The sequence below is a fragment of the Haematobia irritans genome, chromosome 1 (assembly GCF_050003625.1).
Source record: "Haematobia irritans isolate KBUSLIRL chromosome 1, ASM5000362v1, whole genome shotgun sequence".
NCBI classification, from domain to species: domain Eukaryota; kingdom Metazoa; phylum Arthropoda; class Insecta; order Diptera; family Muscidae; genus Haematobia; species Haematobia irritans.
Window position 1 is genome coordinate 3534366 of NC_134397.1, and position 15752 is coordinate 3550117.

At 34.5% G+C, this 15752-nt stretch overlaps 1 protein-coding gene across 1 annotated transcript in view; it reads left to right on the forward strand.

The window, feature by feature from the left end:
- Nucleotides 1-8518, forward strand: part of LOC142220913 (uncharacterized) — an 86207-nt gene extending 77689 nt beyond the window's left edge. The window contains exons 7-14 of the mRNA XM_075290325.1: nt 3970-4060; nt 4131-5101; nt 5650-5826; nt 5907-6099; nt 6167-6431; nt 6699-6876; nt 6972-6983; nt 7054-8518. Coding sequence (XP_075146440.1) covers nt 3970-4060; nt 4131-5101; nt 5650-5826; nt 5907-6099; nt 6167-6431; nt 6699-6876; nt 6972-6983; nt 7054-8251 — 3085 coding nt within the window. The 3' untranslated portion in view covers nt 8252-8518. The remainder of the gene's footprint in view (nt 1-3969; nt 4061-4130; nt 5102-5649; nt 5827-5906; nt 6100-6166; nt 6432-6698; nt 6877-6971; nt 6984-7053) is intronic.
- Nucleotides 8519-15752: the final 7234 nt, after the last annotated feature.

Below are 15752 nucleotides of genomic sequence, written 5' to 3' on the forward strand. Positions count from 1 at the left end.
TTCCATTATTTTACTTGCAGCATACTCTCTAGGTCTCTCTTTCTAAACACATATATGTTTGCAGAATATTTCTAAATTAATATATATTTGCATATAAGCATATTATATTTACAAACATTTTATGTCCCAAACATAATATGTTGTAACATATTAACATATATGTCCCAAACATGTTATGCTAGTTTATGAACATTATATGATTGCACTTAAAAATATTGTGTTAAAAAATTTGAGTTCCAAACATATAATTTTTACACGCAAACATATGAAAAACAGTCTTTTTCGTCCGTGTACAATTGAGCTCTTTGTAATGCTGTATAGAAGTACATGCAGGACGTGTCCTTGTCAAAGTAACCATGATTTAAATTGCATACTAATTACTTACCAATTTGGTACTAGTTCACCTCCAAGATTATTTGGTAATGACGTGTTTTGTTGGGTGAGTAGTATGTCTGCGTAAAAAGTCTCTATGAATCAGCCAACATTAGTGGCACAGAGCGAGAATCTCTGACTTGTAAACGTTATATTCTCAGTTCAACGATCGGTCTCTCTTATTTAAAAAAAAAATAGCTATCGCTTTTTAGACTTCTTTTAGGTACTTGTTTGATTCCTCAAGAACTATGTAGTGTAGTGGGAATGGAAACTCTAACTTAATAAGAAGGTAATGTCTCCGGTGAATGGTGAATTTTTTTAGATATACTTTCGCTAGAAAATGTTTGCAGTGATATAACCATTGAAAGCCTCTAACACAATATTTTTTTTCAACAACTTCCTTCACAAACTGTTGGATAAAAAGAGAAAGAGAGATGTACCAATGTCTAGCGCAAAGTTTCATAGCCATTATAAGGCCGTCACCGTTCAAAGTGTCTAAACAACATAAACTGAACATAATACTAACAGACATATAGCCACAACAAGGTTACTTAAACTAATATGGATAATAAGGAGAGTAGGTATATAAGTAAGAGAGCAAAATGACGAATTACTGAGATACGAAGCCAGGCTAAGCAATATATGGAGTCACTTATATGTACACACGCATGTATATGTATATATTTTTTCTACACAACCATTTATTACTTAAACATCCACATAAACCAATGAAATCTTCCACTGGTACATTTACTCCCACCATAATGACACACTCACATATCCAATGTAGAATGTGTGTAATTGTAAGATTACTTTGATAATTTCTTGATTCGTTTGCTTCAACGTCAAGCCTTAAATAAAATTCCTAAATCAAAAGCAACATGCAAAGCCAAAAAGATAAAATTAATCGGATTAGCTTGGTGTAATAAGGCACATAAATAATTCCTACATAGATTTACATAATTTAGTCCAAAATTAAAGGATATTCTACATTAGACTATAAGAAATGACTCCTAAGAGTTTCGTTAACTCAGAGAAGAGGAGCTTTAAAATAAGTGATTTTCAAAAATGTAAATTATAGAAAAGAAAACCACGATGAGCCAAACCAACCATAAAATATCCAACATTTACTATATATAAACCTTTTTTACAAAAATGTTTTTTATTGCAAAGAATTGAATTTATTTGTTCCATTATTCCCCAACATGTGTGTACAATATTTAAATGATTTTAATATCTAATCTAAGCACATGTGTTGCCCTCTGGTGAACTTTGAATTTAATAGAGACAAACAAAAAATCACTAAGATATGTTGAGTAAGCACAAAAGAATTAGTATTCCCAGGTATACCCTTTAAGGCATTTCAAATAACATCTTGTTGGCATGTTGACAATAATTCTCAAAACACAAATAAATAAAGAAAAATATTCGTCTACATATGGGCGATTCCTCAAAAACGTAAAATCTAAAATTGGAAATACTTATTTATTTATTTAAGCCTATACTGAAAGCGAAGTTTTCCTTTGACACAACAAAAGTTTCTTTTAAAGCAAATAAAAAAATATTAGAGACAATCCACGGTTAATCTTGACAGAAATTCGAGTTTTGTTAAAGAAAGTATATGTATTCCAATATCTACAGTTTAGCATAATTAAAATTAAACAAAACCTAAGGTTGAGTTAAAATTATTTAACGACAATGCAAAGTTCAAATAATGTAAGCTATGCAATTTATACTTTTAAAATTCTTCAAGTACTTTCAAAATTGCTTCATGAATTCTTTAGTTACTCCTATGGAAATTCACCTAGAATACACAAATTATCGCAATCATCACACTACAAAATTAAAGAATTAGATTAGTTGAATTTTTGGGGTGTTTCGGGATGAATTGACCAGGGCAATTCTATGGTTTGGGGAGGGTTCGACCAACGTATATCAAAGAAAGCCGGCATACCTGCAAACCAGTATGAGTGGAAATCTTTGAAATTTTTATACCATTTGTGATACGAACATGTTTTGTGTTGTGATGTCCATCAAAGTTTCTTGTTTGTTTTAGATTTTTGTTAGCTGTCATGATACCATTACAATGTCATCAACCAGCGCCTGTTAGTTTGAATAATCCACAGTGGTTCCAAATCGCTTTTTTGGAAATAAATACGCAACTTTTTCCAGGCCCCTAGTGGGTCCAAGGGCTAGCTTTTTTCATACACCTCGGGTGTACCTAGATTTTGGTAAATTTTTTAATGAATGTATACATCATTGGCGACATGATTTAATAAACTTAATATATTATATAAACGTATAATATATAATGTAAAAGTATGCTAAATACACGCAAAGAAAAAAAAACGTTTGGAAAACGTGTACCGAAAACGTTTTTCTTTTGTTAGAATTTTTTGAATTGCTTCGAAAAGTATACACTTTTATCACCAAAAAAATTCGTTAATTACAAAATTTTTCTTTTTTCGATAAAAAAAAGTTATTTTTGAACCAACAACACAGTCCATTTCGTTTATATCAAACACTGTTCTTTTCTGACTTTAGGTCTTTAATAAGACACATTTTACAGTTCATAGTAAAAATTTAACATAGTAGAACGTAATGTTGAACATTTTTTCGGAATCTGCCGACCATATCTGGAATATATGTCAAAAAACACTGTGGACGAAGCAGGGATCGAACCCACGACCCTTGGCATGCAAGTCGGACGTAGCAATCACTGCTCCACGGTGCCCAACTAAATGTATTTTTCTGTTAAATAAACTTTGTTTAATCGGCTCGTGGGCGCCGCAAGCTATGCTATATAAATATAACTTATATTGATGACAATAACGGCTACATAGCTCAGTGGATAGTGTGTTGGCTTACAAATTGCATGGTCCGCGGTTCGATTCTCCGTCCAGGCGAAAGGTAAAAAAAAATGTAAAAATTTTTAAAATCGTTAATTTCTTGTACATTGTTTGCGTTACAGAAAAAGGTGCTAAGAACTAAAAAAACTTCTTGGAAGTGAGAAAGATGTGAGGGAAAATGCAATTAGCCAGAAAAAAATTTTTTGAGTTAGTCTTTATGAAATTGTTTTTACATCCTGGAAAAGAATAAACGTTTATCACAAAAAGTATATACTTTTCTTCCAAATACACTTCCTTTCAACGAAAAGCAAATGAGAAGCGAACTTTGTTTGTCTAAAATATCGTTTGGGAGGAAAGAATTATTTTTTGTGTGTACCATTCATTTTGGTCAATTTGAATGACATAATCGGACCTTTTCTAATATAGCATCCTGACGATCGATTTCACCATTTTACTTCTTCAGCATTTAAAAATCACAGTTTTCACCTGATTTGTCAAGGCCTTGCAAACATACCGAGACAATAGTGGATACACTGCAAGAAGAGTTCTTTTCTGAGGAACGAACTTTTAGACAAACAATGTTTTCTTTTAACGCTAAAAAAAAGTTCGTTCCGGAGAAAAGTATTTTTTCTTTGGGTGTAGTGATTTTATTTCTCGAGCAATTAAATATTCTTTAGATTAATATTTGGAAGACTATGAAAATTTCTGATTTATTTATTTATGCCGATTGTGTTTTCTTCTTTTGCAGAAACTATTTCTTGCGAAAACGCTTATCCAAAGGACCAAACAAGATTGTTCTTTCGGCCAATGATTTTGTGTTCCCAGTAGATTCCCGAAGGGTAAGTTCCCAATCAATGTGTACTTCATAGTTGTATGACCTGTGGTGAGCTCTAACTATTCTCCTTTCAGGTGGACGAAGGCATAGAGGCTATGCTATGCTGTTGGCTACAACAACTCCAAGAGTTTGGAGGACCCGAGGTTGACAAACCCGATTTGTTAAAAGGTTCGATTGGATCTTTAAAAAATTTGGGTTTTCTTATACCCGGTGCTTCTGGACCAACCCCTATAAGTGGGCTTAATGGAAAAGCTAGTTCCGGTTCTGCTAGCTTGGCTCGACATAATCCAGCTTTATTGGATATGAGAGCTCGATATAATGGTGACCTAGTCCAACTAAAAGAAGTCTCTTTCAATGGATCGACTGAACTTAAATCCAAAGCTATGGATTTATTAGTTATGGCCCATGGTCTAAGGCATGAGAACATCAATCCCCTAATAGGATGGCTAGCTGATCCCAATCGTACCGCCATGGTCTTTGATTATTGTTCACGTGGTTCGCTACAGGATGTTCTCATTATGGATGAAATCAAATTGGATTGGTCCTTTCGTCTGAGTTTACTTACCGATTTGGTGCGTGGTATGCGTTACCTGCATGCCTCACCACTACGTGTTCATGGTACTCTAACCTCACGCAATTGTGTAGTTGATGCACGTTGGGTTCTCAAAATAACCGATTATGGCCTGCCCCAATTCTATGAAGCTCAAGGTGTCCAGCCAACACCACGAACAGCCAAAGAGATGTTGTGGTGTGCCCCCGAGCAATTGCGTTTGCTAAAACCACACCAACATCACAATCATTTGCGTGTTGTGGCCACTCAAGCAGGTGATGTCTATTCCTTTGGTATTATCATGCAGGAGGTGGTGGTACGCGGTGAACCCTATTGTATGTTGTCATTGTCGGCCGAAGAAATTATAGCTAAAATTAAGAAGCCACCACCACTAATAAGGCCATCGGTGTCTAAAGGAGCTGCACCACCAGAGGCGATAAATATAATGCGACAATGTTGGGCTGAACAACCGGAGATGCGACCAGATTTCAATTCGTAAGTATAGATGAATATGTTGCGTTTTGTAGAGTGGAGTTTTGTTAGAGCACATGGAAAGTTAAATGGCAATGCCAGCTAGTTGACAATGGTCAAATCTCAACAAGCCTCTCTATTTTTCTTTATAATAATAAAATCAATTCTCTGTTTCAATCACATCTCATTCCTGATCACCCTTTTATATCTCACTTCAAACTGAAAAGCATTAAAAATAAACTTCCGTTTTTTCTAATATTTTCCTATCGATTTTTTTTATATTTATTACTCTTGTTCCATTTCCGTCGCCATCGAACACACCGGTGCGCATTTCAAATGTCCTTTAATCGACATCTCAACATCTTCCTACCATCCAACAAATGATTGGCGATGTCAATGCCGACGCGCGCTATAAATATCAACTATGATGGCTAACGGTTTTGGCGATGATGACTCCGATAATGATGACTCTCTGCCTATCACAACGATTATCGGTGGTGTGGTGTAATGGATGGTGTAATGTGTGTCCTTGACGACATGTTGTTTGGCCATTTGAAATGTTTGTGTCCCAGGGTCTATGAGCGTTTTAAGTTATTGAATCATGGGAGAAAAGTGAACTTTGTGGATACCATGTTCCAAATGCTTGAAAAGTACTCGAATAATTTGGAAGAGTTGATACGTGAACGCACCGATCAATTGGATATGGAACGAAAAAAGACTGAGCAACTTTTGAACAGAATGTTGCCAAGGTAATAGGAAGACCATAACAAAGCACAATGTATTGGGGTATTATCATCTCTCTCTCTCTCTGTTTTCAATATCATTTCAGTTCAGTGGCTGAAAAATTAAAAATGGGTTTGGCCGTTGAGCCTGAAGAATTTTCCGATGTGACGATTTATTTTAGTGACATCGTTGGTTTTACAACGATAGCTGCCCATTGCACACCTGTACAAGTAGTGGATTTGCTCAACGATTTGTATACGATTTTCGATGCCACCATTAATGCTTACAATGTCTATAAGGTAGGTCCAGTTGCTAATACATGCAACCTTTGTCGGAAGCTTATATCCTCTCGTATTGCTTCCATAGGTCGAGACCATTGGTGATGCTTATATGGTGGTTAGTGGTCTTCCCGTTCGCATTCCTGACCATGCCGAACAAATTGCCACAATGGCCTTAGATTTACTGCATCAAAGTGGCCGTTTCAATGTCAAACATCTGCCTGGAGTACCGTTACAACTGAGGATAGGCTTGCATACAGGACCCTGCTGTGCGGGAGTAGTGGGATTAACCATGCCTCGTTATTGTTTGTTTGGCGACACAGTCAATACAGCTTCAAGAATGGAATCTACAGGTGAAGAAAATGAAGATATCATTAAAACTGAGCCAGCGTGAATGTTTAATAGATATAATAAAAAAAATGTTTATTGTGACATTGAAGACTTTCATTAGTAGTAGCATGAACATTTTCATTATTTAATACGGACATCGTCACATTGTTTTCATTTAAGAAATTTTTCATTTGTCTCAATTTTAATGATAAATTTCATTAATATTGCGATGCTTTTTTTATTACTCTATGTGTTTGGAGAACATTTTTAATATGGATTTTTTATTCTAGGTTCATCGTGGCGCATTCACATGTCTCAGGAAACTCGAAACCGTTTGGAAGCCAGAGGTGGTTATACAATTGAACCACGTGGTCTTATTGAAATCAAAGGCAAAGGAATGATGAATACATTTTGGTTGCTGGGTAAGAAAGGCTTCGAGAAGCCTTTACCCAACCCCCCACCGATCGGGTAAGTACTTCATTTAATCAGCACAACTGAATGAACTCTCTAATATGACTAGTCTTTCTCCAAATGCCGACGATGAATTATCCTTGCCAATATAGAGAATCCCATGGGTAATCTATTGAAGTTACATATGCCTCCTTTCCCTCAGTTTGAAGATGTTTTGTTTATCTCCTTTTACAGTTTGGATGAATCGTTGATACGCAACTCCATTACCTTAAAGGCCCAGGCCAATAAGTCTCGCAATAGTACAAATCCTTCGTCCAGTCAATCCTCTTCACTGGCAGGCGAATCCGTCGAAGTGAAAGTAGAAATCACACCGCCCACAAATGCCGAAGTTTCTTCTCCCATTTTGCCAAATTCCTATTCATTAGATTCCAACTCCACCACTACCATTAGTCCCAATATGACATTATGTCCAGAGTTCCCTATCAAAACTCCCAGTACCTCACCCCAACCACGTAAGATAAGTGAACTACCCAGCGATAATCTTTTGAATCCCAATAGTTTCAATCGTCTGCCTTCATCCACGGCTGGTTCGTCCTCGAGGCTATACAAAAAGCTGGAGGAAATGATGGATCTTAGTTCACCCTACAACCATTACAAATGTCTCAGCCCCAGTGAAAGTAATCTAACACAATTCTACGATGGCAAATATCTTTATAGTGGAGGTGGGACAGGGGCCCCTATTCAGAGTGCCAGTAATACCAGTAGCCTGCAATCGCAGACGGGTAGGTTTGACAAGCCCGGCTCTTCACGTTTGCTACGACGTCAATTTAGCTTAGATCGTGATGATACCCATAACAAGAGTGAACATCATCATCAGCAACATCATCAGTCTTCCCTACAATCATCCCATACCATGTCGATGTCGAGTAAGTCTTCAATGTTAGAGATTCCTATACTCCATGATACCTCAAGAAGTCCCAAGGGAACCATAAATCGCTTGCACAAACAAAATTCCAATTCGATAGCCCAAGATTTGGAAAAAATTGAGGAAATTCCTCTGTCACCGGCATCATCCCAACAGCATAGTAGTTTAGATAGTAACATGAATCGTAGTCCACCATCCACGGTGGATGCCCATTCGCCACCACCTACGTCTGTCACCCATGGTACCATGAGGGGAACATTGGGAGGCTATCTGCCATCCACATCACCACCGCCCACTACATTACTTTCAGCTCCGGCATCTCCAGCTCCATCAAGAACACTAAATGGTAATGTACCCCCCACAGTGGAAAGTCCTACTACAGATGCCTCATCTACGGCAACAACAACGGCTTCAGTAAATTCGAATCCTTCGGTTCCCAATGAAGATCATAGCAATCTTAGAAGACCTGAAATTACATTAAATGTTGAAGCTCTCCTGAGTAGGTAGGATACGGTATAAGTGCTCTATGTCTAGAGCATTTTGCTATTACCATAAGATTCAAGGAAGCAATTTTGGATTGAAATTGAAATCGGTTGTTTTTTAAATATTTACAAGTATCTACAATGATCTGATTTATGAAAAATCTTGGAAAAAATACAAAATGAAATCCGTCTGTCTGTCAGTCAGTTAAGTTGTCTAAACCCGATTCATCATAATCTTGTAAACTAATAAATTGAAGTTATTGTATTATTTCAAATCCAATGAGTTACAGTTTTTTTGCTGATGATCCTACTATAGTGTTTGGTTACATGTTTCGATTGTATTACAAGATGGATGATGACCATAACGTGAATAGATGGTAACGAAGCGCAAGAATTCATATGGTATTGCCGGACACTTACGTGGTGTGAGACGACATATTTAATTCGCTACCAGTTATCTGAGGGGTTTTCAACACCTCTTTGGTATCTGCCTGTTCTTCGAAGAGTGATTAACTGCCTGTTCATGGAATTGTCATTCGCCTCGAGACGAACGTCTCGTCAAAAATCACATATTGATATCTCGAAAACCAGAGTCCCAATTGTTTCGATAGTAAATCAATAATGAGTTCATAACAAATTTGAGGATATATATATCTAAAGTTATTAGATATATATCTGGACGAACGCCTCGAGTCGATTTTGAGTTTCATGAACAGGCCACCGTGGTGCAATGGTTAGCATGCCCGCCTTGCACACACAAGGTCGTGGGTTCGATTCCTGCTTCGACCGAACACCAAAAAGTTTTTCAGCGGTGGATTATCCCACCTCAGTAATGCTGGTGACATTTCTGAGGGTTTCAAAGCTTCTCTAAGTGGTTTCACTGCAATGTGGAACGCCGTTCGGACTCGGTTATAAAAAGGAGGTCCCTTGTCATTGAGCTTAACATGGAATCGGGCAGCACTCAGTGATAAGAGAGAAGTTCACCAATGTGGTATCACAATGGACTGAATAGTCTAAGTGAGCCTGATACATCGGACTGCCACCTAACCTAACCTAACCTCACCTTCATGAACAGGCGGTAAGGCTGTAGTACGCTCTAGGACCAATGAAAAATGAAGGATTTTTTTGCGAAGAGATTTGTTCTCAAAAAAGTCCACCATCCATTATCTTGTGAGAATTCGTCCTTTAATTTTTACCAAAGGAATATGGTCAATGAATAAATGATGTGAATCTCTTACCAAAATGACTGATTATAATAGTCGAAAAGTGCAGTTTTCCCATAAAGTAACAGAAGTGACAGGGGATGGGATGCCGCAAAGAAAAGTATTATGGTCTGAACACAGTAGGCTAAACTTCTTAGGTGGCACCGAATAAGAACACAAAAGACGACATTCGAGATCTTTAAAATCTACTACAGTGAAAAAAAAATTAATTTCACATTTCCAAAAGCCGACCTTGTGATTCTGATTACTTTTTCTAGAACTTAAGTACGTATGAGCAAGGAAGGAAGGATTTACTGGTATTTAAACTCGTCCTTTAATTCAAGCGTAAATACTCGTACAGGGGAGAAACAGTTTTGTACAACAATCCTAAGAAGACCAGGTGTGATTAGACTCTGTAATCTTTTGCATCCAATATGACTATCGACTCCGGAAAAACTTTAAACAAATTCACTGAAAAGTTCAACATTCACCGAGGATAGATTAGGTTATGGATACTCCCCCATAGATATTCAATCTACTGTGATATTACAGAGTTTGAACCATGACCCAAATCATCATGGCTTCTATTCTAATTTAGTCTGATTAACAAATCCTTCAGTTATGGTCTAGTTCTTTTCTGATTATGTATTTCAATATTTCTCCAGAAAAACAAGATCAAATCTCTGAAAAGCATAATGTAGACATATCGCTGTGCAACGTATAGTGATTTCCATTGCAACAAAAAGGTCAATAATATCGAAATTGATGGGAAAATATAAACGTCTTTGTCAAAACTTTTTTTGATATAGGATCCCTCATAATTTTATGAATTAGCAAAGAATTTTATGATGGTAATGTCACTTCGTCTAAAGGAAAAAAGGGGATCAACTTTAGGACCTGAAACCAAATCGCCCTTAATTTTTAGCAGTAAAGTTTCCTATTAAATTAAAGTCATCGTCGTACAGTTGCTTTGCTGGATCATTTTTACTATCAAAAAATTGGAAGGTCGTTATAAAAAATGTGTGTTTTCTGTGTTAGACCGGGGACTTATCAGCCAAGCTGTTACAGTTGCTTTGCTGGATCATTTTTAGTAGGTTTTCTTATCAGACTTCATTTTGTATTTGTATTAGCTAATATTTTGTTGCAATCTAATTGCACTTATATTCTTATAAAATATTTATCAACCAGAATCACCAAAAACATTTTTCGATCTAAATTTCACTAATTCAAGACAAGAAGTTTGTCTTGATTGCGGTTTATCAGTTTAAAGGATCCCATCTATAAATCAAAATTATTAAACACGTAATTTTTATATCTTCACATAATGAATTCAGAAAACACATATTTAATACAAAATATGTTGGTAAACATTTAACATGCATAGTTTTATAAAAAGCAATATACCGATTTCTAATGAAAACAGTACGTTAAGAATATAATATGACAGTTTTCGTTATTGTGGCATATTAAATTAAAAATAGACGAGACTTAAAAAAAAAAACTTATCGTCGCACAACTAACATACATTGAAATCGACACCGATTTTATGTTCCAATTTCAAAATTAGTTTTATATTAAAATTTTTTAATCTAGTATTTGTGTGTTCAAAAATTTAGAAAGGTATCTAGAGGTGTCTTTAAATGGCTTTAAATTATTATAAAAAAAGAAAAAAAAAACAAAAAATACTAAACTTATTTTAAATAAATAGAATAATCTATATTATAAGTTGAAATAATTTCAATGTTATTTTTTATTATATATATATACGGTAGTTAATTTCCGAAAATGTATGACTAATTGAAAACTGAAAGGCTTTATTACAACTAGTTGATCTATAAAAAGCTATTGAATGTAAGGACAAAGTTACCTTAAATCAAAGATCTAATCAAATTGCTTGAGTACAATGTTTTTTTATGTTTGTAGAGTTATAAAGAAAAACTAACAATAATAACTTAATTAATAATGTATGAGTATTTGCTTAGGGGATTGTTTCAATTAAAATAATTATTCATATACAAATATTACAGAAAATACATTGTTATAGAGACTCCTTTTAATTAAGAATCAGATTAAAACAATGTCGACAAAACACAATAGAAGAAGATATTAGGGTATGCAATTTTTTAAGGTCCCATTAGATGTTATTTGAATTTTCAAGCTCAACGAATATCGCTGTACTCAGACTTTGTTCTAAATATTATGCACTGGAAAAAAAAGCATTGACCGTTCCAAAGATTTTATCTTTACTCTAATGGTTTTTGGTATTGATTCCAAACCAAAGAGGCGGAGAATTGAAGTAAGGATGCTTTTAAGACACAATTCTCTTTCAAATTTGAGTTTTGAGTTATTTATTCTAGGAAGGATATTTCCTTTTGTTCTTTTTTCAGCTTTTTATACCCTGTGTCACACTGTGGAACAGGGTATTATAAGTTAGTGCCTATATTTGCAACACCCAGAAGGAGACGAGATAGCCATATGGTGTCTTTGGCAATATTGCTCTGGGCCGGCCCCTGAGTCGATCTAGCCATATCCGTCTGTCTGTGAACACATTTTTGTAATCAAAGTCTAGGTGGCAATTTAAATCCAATCGACTTCAAATTTGGCACAAGTATTTATTTTGGGTCAGAATAGACCCCTTTGGATTTTGGAAGAAATCGGTAAAGTTTTAGATATAGCTCCCATATATATATTTCGCCCGATATCTACTAATAGGGCCGCAGAAGCCAGAATTTCAGCCTGATTTACTTTAAATTTTGCACAAAAAGTGCAATTGATAGTATCGTAAAGTGTGCCGAATTTTGTTGAAATCGGTTCAGATTTAGATATAGCTCCCATATATATCTTTCGCCCGATTTACATTTAAAGGCCCCAAAAGCCAGAGTTTTGTCCCAATTTGCTTTAAATTTTGCACAGAGAGTAGAATTAATATTGTAGCTATGCATGCCAAATTTGGTTGAAATCGGTTCAGATTTAGATATAACTCCCATATATATCTTTCGCCCGATATGCACTTATATGGCTCCAGATGCCAGAGTTTTGTCCCAATTTGTTTTGAATTTTGCACAGGGAGTAGAATTAATATTGTAGCTATACATGTCAACTTGTTTGAAATCGGTTCAGATTTAGATATAACTCCCATATATATCTTTCCCCCGATTTTCACTCATATGACAACAGAGGTCAAAGTTGTAATCCGATTTAGATGAATTTTTGCACAGGGAGTAGAAATAACATTATAACTATGCATACCAAATTTGGTTGAAATCGGTTCAGATTTAGATATAGCTCCCACATATATATGTTTCTTATTTCGACAAAAATGGCCAAAATACCCTAATTTTCCTTGTAAAATCGCCGATGCTAAGTCGAAAACGTGTAAAAATAACTTTAATTTTCCTATACTTGCAATACATACACTGTCTCACACAAGTTTACATACGGTTAAAAAAATTATATTTTCTTTAAATAATAAAATTTTAAAAAATATACATAAATATCCTCTAGATTTAGTAAATTAATTTGAAAAACAAAGTATTTGTTAATTTTCAAGAAGATTTTTTTTGGTGTGGGTTATAACCAACAACAAGAAACAGGTTTAGTTAAGAGGTAAAAAACTCATGGGTATGTAAACTTGTGTGAGACTGTGTAGCTATTGACCGATAAATCATAAATACACGTTTGCAAAGTTGCCTAAAAATTGCTTCAGATTTAAATGTTTTCCATATTTGTTTCCATAAATGTTTCTGGGGTGGAACCAGGGGATTAGACTAAAATTTTAAGTCTACAGTTTTAACGACACCATACATTTCCATGTTCGACTTCTAGTAGAAGTTATGCTATATTCCAAGTAAACAAAACACATTTCCCTTTTTTGAACACTTTTCTCTTTTGAAATCAAAATGCCAAAAGTTAAAAAGTTTAAAGACAATTTCATTAATTTTAAAGAATTTTTTCTGAGTTATTAAAGTCAAGTTGACCTTAGTCCAAAAAATGTTCTTTAATGTTATGATACCCATTTTTAAGGTGAATCACTATAAGGACAAAATGATTTCATTTCATTCATTGAAAAGTTTATTAACTTTTGGACAAGGAAACTATATCAGGGAAATTCTTCTTCTATGCTAAGCAAATTTTGCATTCGTATTTTGAGGACATGAAATCTTTGGCCTCACAAAAATATTTTTTTCAGTGTGAGTTTGATTATTTTATTCGGGAGCTACCAATTGAGATTCCTCGGTTGATCAATTTTTATTTATTAAAAAAAAACACAAAGAAACTATTTTTATAACTTTACAAAGTTTTGTCGAGGTTACTTTAATCTGATACATTTTTAAAATCTCTTCTAGTCATATAAATACCATAAGTTTTTAGTTTAGAATTCATAACAAACCATTTGAATTTTTCCTCTTTTCATATGACAATCGTTACGAATCGTACACAGAGAAAAACACCTCTATTATAGATATTATAATTAAGGAATCGTCTATACCAATTCCCATTTCCCACTCCCATTGATCTCATAGGTATAGCCCACAAAATAATTTCCTAAAGTAATAAATGTTAATTGTTATAAATAATCTAAGAGACATCTTTTTGTGTAACCAAATATTTAAATAGTGTACATTTTTTTTAATCTTTAAAAGTAACAAAAATAGTTAACACTTATGTGTATTATTAATAAACAAACAAATTAAACTAAAAAAAAAAAACTACAAAAGTAATTGAATCAAATATAATCACTCTTTTTATATGAAAGACAACTATAATAATTACTAAATTACTTCTTTTTTACATGTGACTCAACTCAATATATATAGCAAACAATGTTAAAAATGTTTGAAATACAACTAAATAAATTGAAAATACTTACATTCATTTAAACATCTCACCTACCAATTGAAGAAACCCAATAACTCAAAATTCGAATTTCATTTCGTGAAAATAACCGATAAACAAAATTAACAAACCAAATTTTACCAAACGTTATTACCTATATATAGTTAATTATTAACATACAAAAAAGAAACTCTGTTATAAAAGCAAAACCAATATCCTAAGTTTGTCTAGAAACTAAGTTTAGTTACTAAAGAAAGATTAGAAAGAGATGAGCAGCAATAGAAACAAACAAAAATACAGAAATCAATAAAATAAAGTAAACAACACTGGTATAGTAGATAAATAAATAATGAAAATAATTGTTTTATTTTTTAAATACTTGCAAGCCAAGCTAAATGTCGGACAAAAATTTTAAAATAAATTTCATTTTTACAATCAATTTTCATTGGAAAAATTCTGTTAAAAATACCAAAATGGGTTATTTTTCGCTCTTAGAGAGTTAAGGCGGAATTCTTGAGATAAAGTTTGATATCTGATATTTGCAATTAACAAAAAGTAAGGTGGCTTGTTTGTAAAATGACAAAACTTTATATATTCTCGAAACATGGCAAATTGTCCCTTTCCCATATAGCCATCAGCTTTCGTTACTTCGTTTCAGTTTTTATCTCTCCCATCGTCTCGAAACGCCTTTTGTGATGCGCTTCCTTGAATGAATGTGACATAAACGTAGCCTACTTGGGGGAATATTGATGGATTTTGTTTTTAGAAATGGTCACAAGGAACGAGAGCAGTGTGAGGTGGACCATCGAAACAGCCCTCTTGACTGTTTGGTAAAAATAAAGGTAAATATTCTATTTTTTGAAAAATAAAAAGCGATATATTTTTTAATTTTATTTATTTTATTGTTCAAAAAAATGGTAACAACATCACTTTTTACAATCAGTTCGGACTTGATCAAATTGGCTAACTTTGGCACGAATTATGGAATTCAAACAGTCAACAATGCTATATCATGCTGCACGAAAGTGGTTCTATGGTATTTTGGCCCATTCGCAGTGAAGCATCATCTTGAAACACTTTGGAATTTTTTAGTGCCAATCTTAGTTCCAGGTGCAAAAGTGCAACGGCTTGAGAATCGGAGATTTTGGTAGCCATTGTTCAATACAAATAAAGTGAAAAATCTCCTTTTAAGCCATTCTTCTGTGACGCTTAAATGTTTGATTGTCCAGGGCTTCAATACTGTCTATAGGAGGAACCTCCATTTTAAGCCGGTATTTGTTGACGCGTCTGTGGCCGAAATGTCTGTCCAGGGCTTCAATACTGTCTTTAGGATATTTTCCCTATAATATTTGACATATATTTTGACTCCACGGTCGATTAATATGAACAGAGCGCCTCCCGTCGGCCATTACGGAGTCCCACACCGTTACCATCCGTGTCGCTTGCGTTGTGATAGCCAATCGAAGGTGTACATTTTCAGCTGACCTC